Below are 12739 nucleotides of genomic sequence, written 5' to 3'. Positions count from 1 at the left end.
TGACAAATAAAAAACACACATGTAGACATTTGATAATTAAGCTGAAGTAGCCGATCAGGAAACACACACAAGGTTGTTTCCAAATGACAAATGCCAGGGATGTTAGCCAACAAATCAAATATAAACTACGGAGAGGGAAAAGAAGAAGAATGTCCTCGTCTTTTATTGATTGCAAAGAACCAGGAAGGTGTTTCCTTTCTTCAATGATTTACTTATATTAATCTTAGTCGTAAAAGGGTGGTAAAAGAAAAAGGACTGACGCCAAAATGTGTACTGTGAGCTGTAATCCAATACTGTAGGGTGATCAGGATGGGTTCTTTTTTTTTGGGTGGTTCATCGTGAGAGGAGGTAACTTAAGACAGAAGCTCCCGCTCCTTCTTTGTCAGATGGAGGATAATGTTTAACGAAAATGTTTAAGTTAAGCACATGTTCAAAATCGTTTTTTAAAAAAACTCTGACCAGATTTCTACAGTTGTTAGTTTTAAATTTAACTAATGCTATTCAAAACTATTATCTGACTCGTCTGTTTTGTTTTGTCCGTCTGTGTTGCAGCGGGGGGGGGGGCTAACGGACTCAGACGTCTGGAGATTATTTCCTGGCTGCTTCTGGGCAACAGACAACACACAGGTTCAGTGACAACAAACTGAAGGGAAAAGTTGACCCTTGTCAAAATTGTATCAGTTCACAAGTGTGGAATTATAAAAAGGTGCATATCTTTATTGGACCTGGGTTGATCTCAAGCCCAACTGCCAAAAATTAATGCCAAAGTATGTGGAGAGATAAATCTAATGCGCCACCCTTAACACATTTGACACAAAAACAGAGGAGGGAAAGTGACCATTGAGTTATTTTATTCTAGACTAAACTGATCTCCTATTTATAAATATTTTATGACAAAAAAAAGTTTAAGCACCTCCCAGTATGAACTATGCTAGAATAAAGAGCCAAGCCAATATTTGAATATGTCAAATCAGCAGGGAAATGAACCACCACTGTGCTAAGACCAGATAAATACCAACTTGAAAGACTGCACGTATGCAGGAAAAATCCTCAGGAGACACAATACTCAAATCGGTAACAATAATACTCCCCCTTAAGGATTTTACATCACCACCACATGACAAATGATTTCATAATGAAATCACAATGAAGCTCAGACATGTGCACATCTGACTGGAGGCTAGTAACCAAGAGGATAATGTTCTTATCAGAGATGATGCCCCGCTTTACAGTACAAAGACGATCATGCACTACCTTCACACAAAACTTGTTGCTCTTCATCCATCTCCTCTTCTGTATTTTCATAACCGGGAACACAGACATATTCCTCTTCTGTTTCCTCATTCTCCTCAGCTTCCTTGTGCTCTGCGCTTCGATTACTCGGCAGACAATCATATTCCTCGTCCTGCTCATAGGAGAAGTCCAACTCGTCCTCAGCAGATGTAGACAGTGCCATCCTGGACTCTGGCACCAGGGCTAACCAGTAAACCATGAAGCCTGCTGCTTCTGTAGTGCCATGGCTCCCAACTGTGCTGTGTGCATCTGAGGGAGTGTTTGTTTTTCAATCTGTGAATCAATACTTCCTGTGGGTGCGCCTAGATGTGAAAGTACACATCTACCAAGCTGTATCTCACTGTAACACTCGACTGTGGTTGTCTCCCAGTAAAAAGTCGTGTTGCATGTGTTTGTAAAAGTGTGTGTATCATTTGTCCCCTGTGGTAGCTCTGTGACTGGGCCAGACAACTCTCCCGACTCCTCCCCCTCTGCTCTGTGACTGGTCAGAGAATGGCCTACTCTACTTAACCACATACGGGGGGGTGTGGACTTATTCGCTCTGTTAACAGAAAGCTGTCCAGCAGCAATATGAAAGTCATAAAAGTAGGTTAAAGGAGTTTTAAGAACATTTAATCTGATAATCTGTGATAGCTGTTTTTTATCCCTATAATCTTTATCTTTTCTAACCTTTTCCATGAAAGTTTAAATGTTCAGGTCAATGCCTGCATGAGGAACGTGCAGCTTAGTGAAACACCTGCTCCTCAGGTGAGTCTCAAGTTGCATTTCAACAGGAAATGCAACAATGCAAAGTAGTTATGTATCCCCCTCCAAGTGAAAACACCTTGGTACAGTCTGTTCTGCCTCTATGGAGATGGGACAGCACAAACAATAAGAGGCATGCACCTGTTTCCAGGGTGGGGCCAGGCACCGTATGACCATACAGGTGAATGTGTTGACACACATCCAAGGGAGATTCATGGGATGAGTATCTACACAGTGGACCAACAAGATTAGAAAACAAATTTTACTGAAAGGAGGAGAAGTTTTTGGCTGCACGTATCGGTTTGTTTGTTAGTCCATTTGTCTGACTTCTGTTTTTCAGAAACACAACTCAAAAAGTGGAAAACCAATGAAAGAATTATTAGATGGCCTCAGCGAGAGATAGTAAACCAGGAATCCCATTTCATTAACGACATGATTATTTATGCATGACAGTCAAGTCTTTCCATTTATTTTTAAACACACAAATGGTATGTTACACGTCCAAGGGAGCTGAACTAGTGAGACCTGTTTTTGCAGCGATTCTTCATAAATTTACACTGGCTGAATCAAAGCAGCCTGACTCACTGCTCAAGTGTTATAATGATTGTAATTGGTCCTTTAGACCGATCCCAGCTTAGTACCGTCCTGCACACGTGAGTAACTCCACTCAATGGTAAGGATGCAACGCTCTCTGCAACAAAAGAGTGCTGCACCTCAGTGTTTCTGGGCAGTGTTTTCCAACTCCCATTGATTTTCTGGTCACATTCACTCTTTCCTCTCCACTTGATTTGCCTTTTCCTTCTCCTGTATTTTAAGTGTAACTCGATGGGGTAAAGATGCCGTCTTACAAGCTCTAATAAAGGTCAATAAAAATAAAGTCTAAGGTGCATCTCTGGCCTCTTAAATCTTACATTCACTGTTTCTTTTGGTACAGCAAAGCAACAAAAAAAGTAGTAAAAGTCTGGGAACTACTACTCTTTTTTGTTCTTTGTCGAAAGCCAACTTGTGAAGGGAGACTACACATTTAAAGCCATTGCCTACATAGTTGTAGATTTAGTTTAAACTGGTTCATATTGTTTCTCAAACACATAAAAACTGCTAACACAAAATTCCACGCTTTGTCTCCCAGCTTCATTTTGTGTCCTGACATTCTCCCATCCCCCTGTCACATGCCCTGAAAGAATAGTCTGCCCTGTTTCTCAGCCCTGGGCCTCTGCCCTGGTCACTGTCTGTCCATCCAGCCATTTGTTATGGAGAATATTTGGCAGAGTGCTAATGACAAGAGTGGCTTAGAGGAACATGCAAATCCCTGGGCTAAATATAAGCCAACCTACTTCCACATCCCTCCCTAGCATATCACAGACTATAAAACCAACCAGCTGCTTTCTATTTCCGCCACTACTCACCACGAGAAGCTGTTCTAAAGAACCTGCTCACCTCCGCTCAAACAGTTATTTGATCAGCTCAACATAAAGCATAAAACAGTACAATCTATTGTCATTGGCTGTCACTACCAAAATAATAGTGCAGATGTTTTCGTAGCACAGCTCACACTGGAGGAGGCACTATACTGTGTCAGGCTGTTATGTAACGGTTTCAATAGCAAATACGGTTTCCCTGATAACATACTGTACCTCACATAACAACTCATCATATTGTCCTCCTACATCCAATAGACCTTATTTCTTTATAACGAAATGTGTTCATCTTCTACTGCTTTACAAAATGTGTTCAAATTTACAAAAATACAGCCATGTTCAGTCACAAGAAAATCAATCGCTGCAGGTGAGAGTACATCAACACATGCAGTGTATACAAGAAAATAAGGGCAAGAGAGGGGAGACAGATTACAGTAGACCGATGCAAAGGAAGACAGTGGGGGGGAGTTAGGCAGTACCTTATGGCTAGTAATAAACACAGATCACAGCTATAACCTGCTGTTAGTCACACATCTCACATGACCAGGTACCATTGGTCCTCCACATGCCTTGGCTGTGTGTGCATGCAGAGTTATAACACCTACAGCGATGTACTGTAGCTGCAAGATAAAAAAAGAAGCTGCCGTACAAGAACATTAACTTTTACTGCACCAAATTCTACATCATTTTAATGCTTTGCAGGCATACGTTAGTCGTAATATCTGTTCTTTATTGCGTGCTACGTATTTTGCTGTAGGGTTTTTTTTCCACTCGTCCCAAATCCTAATCAAATTACTTTTACAATAAGGAACAATCCACTCGCTGCCTCCATCTTCACTATTATCAGTACAATCGTCCCTCGGCAGGTGTTTCTACATAAGTCCTGATTCACCAGACAAGAACCATGACAAAACCAAGCCTCACATTGCACACCTACACCCACAGCCAGTCACATTAACTACTCCATGGTGTTATTCTGGAAGCCACACTGAGTCACAGCCAGAGAGCACCTGTTACAACGCCCACTGTAATTTAAAAATGGGCAATACTTAATATTCTTTACGGTACTTATCTTTACATTAGCACAGTAAGTGCTCCAGTAAATACTGAACTGAAGTTAGTTTGCATATCAAATCACAACTGGAATATGTATCAGAAATTGCATTTAGATATTTTACCCAAATCGTACAGCTTTACTTTCCTTCACTCTTACATATGTGTCATCAGAGGACACAAATCAGGCCAGTGATAATTCATCACCTTATCACATTGTTACTCAATATTTATGGCACCCATAAAGCAGGTGTTCTAGTTTAACAACATTCCCAGTTTACTCAAATAAGATCAACGGTGTTCCAAATGAATCTGTTACAGCGTGTTTATTCAGTGTTTAAATGTTGAGATTTGGATCTGATGCATAAAAGTAAACAGCTCTTGTCTTGTTATGATGTATTTCATTCTGCAGCAATTATGTACATATCCAGTAGCACTCCTCCACTAAGAACTTCAAATGCCACAAATCAATGCATACCACTGTATCAGACTAGTCTTACCATCAGTGCACTCTTCATAGTACCAGTCCAGTTCATAGTAGTCTGCCTTGACAAACCTCTGGCCTTGTCTCTTCATCCTCACTGCTCAGGCACACAGCTGTATTGTTTCGGATGTCCCAGCATACTTAGCTGTAGCATTCTCGTCAACTGATCAATTAGTCGGTGCCAAGTTCTGCTATCCCAGCATGCTTGGCAGTTGCCAGATGGCCCAGAGTCATTGTTGATGAGCATCTACCCAAGCTCATCATATGCTCCTTCCATCCCTCTTTCAATACCAGCAAACTATCAGCATATGACGCTCCATATTTGTTGTGTTGCTGGTGCCATCGTTGCCCATCATCCCTCATTACTGTTACTTGCGTCATCAGTTGTCATCCAACAAAAGGGGTGACTCTTTATGGTTATAAGTTGGCCAGGATGTCCTTACAGTTTCAGTCACTCTGGCATCTTTCTTCCATCAAGCTCCTTCCTTTTCTGCCCATCAGTTTACCTCAGTCACTCCACAGATTCAGCATATGTGTCTGATTCCATCCACTGTCCATGTTTGCATCCATTTAGAGCTTCAAGTTCCATTCATGTTTACATTCCTGTGCTCTTGTCATTGTGTCCTCAGAGGTCATTTTAGAACAGTTGTCTTCTCGTCTGTAACACTGCTTGCTCAGTGACAGCACTACCCCTACATATAGATATGTTGGGCAATGACTCAACACAGAGATACAGAGCGTGAGCAGCAGCAGCAGCAGCAGCAGCAGAAGTCACGGGTTTTGCAGCAGAAGTGATGATAGCCATGACACAGTGGGGTGGGTGGAGTAAGAGAAGCATTGGAGCCAATCAGATGGAGCATAGCCCCAGCTTCTTCACACCCACCATTCACATGCCAGCATCTCTCCCTCCTCTCCTCTCCTCTACTTTGTCCTTCTGTGGGGTTGCTATAGTAACAGGCTCAGACTCCAAGGACTGAGGCTCTCAGCAGCATGTAGAGGTGGGCTAGCAGGAACAAGTGTAACGTTGGCAGAAGTGACGTGGCTAACCCAAAATGAATGAACACAATGGATTTGCAGTGATTGGTTGTTTTGGATGAGGAGTGATGAAATACACACATGACCAGTGCAGTGCAAACCGAGAGCCGGGGTTTCATCAGGGCAAAAGCAAAATACATGATACTGCAGGTTAAGACAAGATTAATTATAGTTCATCAAACTCAAATAATTGCAGGTTGGAGCATGCGCCATTTCTGCATGACAATGTATTCTTTGTATAATATAATGTTACACTGGCAAGTTCTCTGGTGAGTCAACAAAATATTATTGCCCTCTATCTTCTCAATTGTCCTCAACCAGCAGGCTACTTAAATAAATTAAAAAATGTAATTAATATGACGTAATTAATATTATCTAAAATATATTATATTATGTTTTTAATCAGAGAGACTACTTCCCTCACCCTCAATATAGCTCAAATAAAACAGCTTTATGACCACAATGAAACCAATATAACCCATCATTGCTTAGCCATCATGGGCCTTAGAGAATCAGTGTATCACCAGCAGTTTGAGGCAACAATGAGAGGCAATGCATTTCAGTTATAGAAGGGGGAAAGTAACAATGATACAGGAAATAATTAAACAAAAGCATAATATTTAGAAGGAAATATGTAGTAGAACATTCAGACTATCACATACGGTTTCTTATCTACCTTGGCTGGCTAAGATCAATGTCAAGACCAAGGTGTCTGTGTCAGTGTGGGGCATTATGGTGAAGTCACAGTTCTTCACTAGGCCTATTTATAAAGACACTTGATCTATTTTAGGACCTGTTATACCCTGACTCACCCTCCGAACTGACACGAGTTAGAACTAAATTATTTATGGTGGGAAAAAAACACTTTAGGTTTTCCTTTGCTTGCCATGTGCAGTGTGTGCATGTGTTTTATGTGCTTATTTGCTTCTGGTACATGTGCTTCTAGACATGAACATATAAACACAACAGAGGTCTGATTGTTGAGATACAGAGAGTAAGACCCACCAGGTTTTTTTTTTGTGGCAATCATGACTACCTATTACACCCATGCTGTGTTAGACAGATGGTCATCTCTTTCCCTCCTTTTCCATCTCTGATTCCTGCTCACTCAAGGTCAGTATGAACCTTAAATCCTGTCTAATAATGGTTTCCTGAAGGATGAATGTTTGTGTGTGTGTGACTTCAGTTCAAAGTTCAACTTACAGAAGTATTTGAGGGTCTCCTCTATCTGTTCAGTGGTCAAGTCGAGGGCAGAGTCAGGATCCACCAGTGGCGTGTGTAGCCAATCATCTTGCTCGTAGCCGAAGATGGTGTCAGCTCTCAGCTTGTAGACTGGCAGCTGCTCCTCCAATAAACTGATAATCTCAAGCTCTGGCAAATCAGTACTGTTACACACATCTGTGGAGACAGGAAGACAAGACACAAAACAGTGTTTGTTCTTTTCTCTGGCAATGACATTTTCTTTGAGGTACTCATGGATTACTCATAGACAAAGGACATGAGTGATATTATCATCAGCAGGGAGTGAGGTCGGTGATGGGCACAAATTCAGTGTCACGTCTGATCCTTTCAATAATGTAAAGCAAACAACGTGTCAGCTGTTCGCTTGAAAGGAAAACATAGGATGCCCTCTAGTGGCCAACTGTGTGGCATTATGGAGACACACGAGGGCTCATGTTCATGTGCATTTGCTTCGTCATCTAATTAAAATCAAAGCTCACTTGCAGAGAGGCTTTAAATGTAACCGTAAAGATGCACCTAAATGACAACACTAATAAAACATACAGTTCAAACCCTCTCATACAAGGACAATAAAAAAATGTCTACCCTCTGCACTTAAGTCAACACAAGCAATGGTCAATAAACTAGTCTTCAAACAAAGACAACAGCCGTCTACGTCAAACTCAAGTCAACCAGAGAGCCACATTTCTGTGCTGCTGTGGAAAACTGAACAATCTTACCTAAGCTTCTAGCTATGTGGCTCTCTGCTCACACAGACCTGATGTGTTTAGAAAACGTGTCTATTAAAAGAGGCAGACTCTTACGAACTCCATTGTAGAGCACAGCACATCGTCTCTGTTCATGCATCCAGGTTTTAGTCACTTTTTCTACATTAATGTCCAAAAGAGAAGCTCTGAGAGAGAATAACAATGAACACACAGACTCCCTCTATTTCTGTCCATGTGGCTCTCATCTATTGTCCTCTCTTTTTTCATCCGTCCATCTATGTTTCTCAAACAATGCTGTCTCTCACTCACTAATCCAGACTGAATGACTGACTGTGCTGAAAAAGGGACACACACACACACACACACACACACACACACACATAAACAGTTAGAGCAGCTGGGAATCAGCAGTCAGTGAGGAGTGACATTTCAACACAGATGTAAATATTAGACATTATGAATGGGTTTTTTTTTTAATGACATTAAATAATTAGTTTGTGATGATGTGGCCTCTATGGCTAATAATACATTTGATCACTGTATTGAATTAACTTTATTTCACAAGACAAAGGAGCAAACAACAGCTCTGAAAAGTCTGTACCCTGGTTACTGCATTTCATTTCATTTTGTACCATCAAATGCAGCAGTATACTGCTTTTTTTGATCAAACCAGTGAAATGTCAAACCATTCCATTTAAAAACTAGAAAAAAACAGCGTAAACACTCCTCTATGTCAAAAAGTAAACTTCTTTTGACCTAAATCCAGATCCATGTATGGATCAGCACTAAAACCTTTTTTTCCCCCCTCAGTCAATAACCTACATCCCGAGAGAATTTCATCAAAATCTATGGCTGTGTTTGCCGCTCACAGACAAAAGCAGCTGAAATCATAACCTCTTTGACAGAGCTAATAAATCAATGTGACTGTAAATAATGAAAAAGGGACAGGCTCATTTTTAAATAAAGTACACCTGTAATGTTAGCATTCTTCATTAACAATCAAATTAAAGTAAGGAAAAAGAAGAACATCAAATAGCTCACACAAACCTGATCCCCGGGAGAATTTCTGTGCTGATGAAATACATGACCATTGAACTTCAGCCCCTAAAATGAGAACTGATAGGATGTGGATGAGGGTAATAATAGAGCACAAACTCATGCTATGTTGACAAAAGGTCAATGGAGACAAAAGGAGCAAAAGGTAACCGTGTCTGTGCACGTGTTTAATGACAATTTTTGTTTTACAATAGTCTATTTCACATTATAGTTTTATCTGCATTGTATGTTCAACTGTCCTAACTGTCAAATATAAAAAAAACGCAGCTAAAAAAAAAGTTGCACACGGAGCAGGAAAAGTTAACCAGGAATGTCCAAAGTAAACAATCTCTGGCAAGTTTTGTTGATTTATTTAAATCCACTTAGACAATGTGTCTCTTCTTTTTTTCTGTTGTTGTTCTCTGTTGTCAAAAACTCCTACAACACAACCAGAAACCACCAAAAAATGTGCTAAATGTGTTCATTTCTTAACAGTACTGAAGAACAATATGATAAAAGCATTTACAATTTGAACTGCTCAGTTAAGACACACTTGGTCATATGACCAAGTAAAGTTACAATTCAAGTCTCGCATTCAAATGCAAATATTGACTGCTCTCACAAAGACAGCAAGCTGCAGGCACATGCTAACATGAACAGTTGCTAGTCGCCACCAGAGGAAGAAGGTTCAAGTTCAAATGTAAGAGAAGACCACTGCCACACTGCTGTCCTGTGGTGTTCTGAGCAATAAACACACCAGAAAGTCCAAATTCAACATCAGGCCATTACTTTTGCTACAGAAATTACACAGATACATACAAAGTTTGGTCAAACTAAGGCAAAAAATAATGAAGGAAACTCTGAGAAGTGTCCTCCTCTACAAACTCTGCACATGAACCAACCCTCACTGAGACCCTAATGACTTCAGTGAAGAGAAGCACAAGGCTGGCTTCAAACGGACTACTTACTGTACAAATACAGAAGTGATACTTGTGGCCAAGTTAAAGAGTTACATCTTAACAACAAACTTTAACTTTATACTCTAAGGCTTTCTTCAATACACCAGGGAGAAAAGGGAGGGGAGGAAACCGAGTGATTCACTAAGCAGAAACAGTAAAACAAAGATCAAGAGATCTCTTAACAGATGTGAGATCGACTTGTCGTGAGCCTAACAAATGCCGACACAAAACCGGCAGAAATCTAAACTGTGCAGTCAGTGTACGGTTACTCACTCATGGTGCCCGAAGCCTGACAATCGCAGACACTCCTGCCCCGCGATCACATTTTCCACTGGTCCAGGAAAAGGGCAAGGTCACGAGAAATCACCAACAGAGAGGCGAGAGAGAAAGAGGGAAGGAAGACAGAAGCATGAGTAACAGGAGCGGAGAAACACAAAGTTTGAGAGGATCTCACGCTGAACGAGAAACAGAGCGTAAGGGAGAGAAAGACACAGCGAGAGGGGGGAAACGGGTATAAAGTGAAGTGAAGAGTCCTGAGCCAAACTGGTTCGTCATGCCTGACATGCCAGTGATGGAATCCACATAGACCGCCCTTAGCTTCCTCTGCCCCCTCCTCTCTCTTCTTCTCTCCAGACCCAGCTGAGCACTTCCTCTCTCTTTCTCTGTGTGTGTGTGTGTGTGCGTGTGAGTGTGTTAGGAAAACACACTGTGGATGACGACAGGCCTGAGGCAGTTCAATATAAGAAAAGTCTGCCAAAAATACTGTTTTCTACGTGATCCCAACACCGAACACCACCAAAATTATTTTCTTAGGTTGTGTATAAAATATTTAAAAAAGGGGACTAATAGCTGCTTCGTTTTCAAATAAATATTTACAGTTACCACACACACATGTAACACATGTGCACAAGATTTATATCTGTTTCTGAGAGGCAATCCAAATTACGCTTGTTCTAGGAAAGGAAACAGAACAGAAACACATGTATTTGGGTGGGGAAAAATAATAATTAGCAGCACTGTGCAAAATTTGCATAAAAATTTTCTCTGGAATTTGGTTACATGTTAGACTCCTGGGCCACACAGTGGAGTAGTGGTTATTGCTGTTGCGTTCATGACCCAGTCTCCACATGTGTGAGTGGGTTTTCTCCAGGTTCTCAGATTTCCTCCCACACACTCACAATAACATGCAGAGGTTAACTGAATACTCTAAATTGCCCACAGTTGCTCGTCTCTGTACGTTTGCCCTGTGATGAACTGGCGACCTGACCTTTCACCCCGTGTCAGTTGGAATCGGCTCCACTGACCTCATGTGGATGATGACAATGGAAGGTGACAAAAAAAGCACATCATGATACACACAGATGAACTAACACTTAAGACCACACAGCCAAACACTGTGACGCTTCTGTAATGGAACTGCAGGCCTGTCTGAGTGCATTCAACTACAGAGTATGACAACATGGTTAACAAGTGCTAAGTGAGGAAGGCAGCGTCAAGGTGTTGAAATGTTACTAACCGGGTAAATTCAGTGACACAAAAGGTTTGTAAATACAACCACACGGAAAAACACAGCAACCATAGTTGATGGCTTAGTTGCCCATAAACAGCAGGTGCTGTGACGTGAAGAGTTCAAAGTCATGTTATGGTCACAAAAACATGGTCATTTGTTGGTTTTCAGTAAAAACTGTAATTAGGAATAACACAATGCATGTTTGAGTGGAAGTAAGGAGGCATGGACATGACAGGACATGAGGCCTAAGTGTCAGATATGTAAACATGTGACGTCCTTTAGGAGCTCTTTCATAACACAGAGAAAACAAGCAATAATTGTTTACTCAATTTCTGTTTTAGGGCTGTTTGAGGGTTCTACACTGGATTATTCAGACTTTCACATCCAAACACTGAACCCATTGCAAAAGTTTAGGTTACTACTTGCCAACTACACCGACAGGCTGACAGGATAGAAGAAGTGAGTTTGTTAATACACACAGAATTTCCTAATGCTCACTGAATACAAAAAGTGAATATTTGAATGCAAAGAGTGAATATGAACCAAGCTCAACACAAAGGTTGTGTATGCCTGCTCATATCAGCAGCACTCAGCAGTTTGGTTTCTACTTTGTCTGCCCACTTACATAACTTTGTCTCTGTCTCCCCTCTGTCTGCCAGTTTGTTCGTGATCAGTCTTCTCCCTGCCAAGCATCCCATAATTTCACAGTTACTCAACTCTTTAAAACACTGTTGGCTGGTAACCACGGGTGAATTAACCTTACGCCCAGGAACTGCCCAACGGCAATGAGCTTCACCGCTATTCACCTCTTTGTGTTCTTTAATCCATGCGACTTTGTGAAAGCTCACACACAAACACGCATGTTCTCCCTCACTGAGGAAACATTCATCTGGAGAGTTAAAAAGGGAGAAGACAGTGACAGACGGAGGAGGACGAGAGACTGGACAACAGTTCATACAGGTAGTGCTCCTATCATACCAGCAGATGGCAGCACTGACCTCAACCTTCTCAACTCTAAATGACTGTTTTGTTAAAGACTTTTTCACAGAATGTCATTCCCACATTTGATTTTACAAAATACAAGAGTGATGCAAATGGCTGTTGCACCAACATGACACTAAACTGTTTCTTTAAATTATGAGTTGTGCGGCTGATAATACAATCTACAAAGCTAGAATTTAAATGTCTGTGTTTTAAAACACTGATACCATCAAAGAAAAGCATTACTGATCAATAACACTTTCATAAAACAAATAGAG

General features: G+C 41.0%; 1 protein-coding gene across 11 annotated transcripts in view; it reads right to left on the bottom strand.

The window, feature by feature from the left end:
- Positions 1 to 12739, bottom strand: part of LOC131471038 (trafficking kinesin-binding protein 1-like) — a 30205-nt gene that overhangs the window by 15890 nt on the left and 1576 nt on the right. For 3 of the 11 annotated variants that reach the window (XR_009241966.1, XR_009241967.1, XM_058647260.1), the window contains exons 1-2: positions 10244 to 10554; positions 7231 to 7425 (exon numbers count right to left, since the gene is read on the bottom strand). Coding sequence is in view for 8 of the 11 variants with exons in the window: in XM_058647260.1 (XP_058503243.1) it covers positions 7231 to 7425; positions 10244 to 10247 (199 nt within the window). In the remaining 3 variants the exon portion in view is untranslated. Of the gene's footprint in view, positions 1 to 1254; positions 1713 to 5008; positions 5834 to 7230; positions 7426 to 10243; positions 10558 to 12739 lie in introns of those variants that run through there. The other 8 variants (XM_058647267.1, XM_058647266.1, XM_058647261.1 and 5 more) reach the window with 7 other exon arrangements.

This window comes from Solea solea, chromosome 13 (genome assembly GCF_958295425.1).
Source record: "Solea solea chromosome 13, fSolSol10.1, whole genome shotgun sequence".
Taxonomy (NCBI): Eukaryota; Metazoa; Chordata; class Actinopteri; order Pleuronectiformes; family Soleidae; genus Solea; species Solea solea.
The sequence above is the reverse complement of the archived record's forward strand: the minus strand, read 5'-3'. Positions and strand labels throughout refer to the sequence as shown.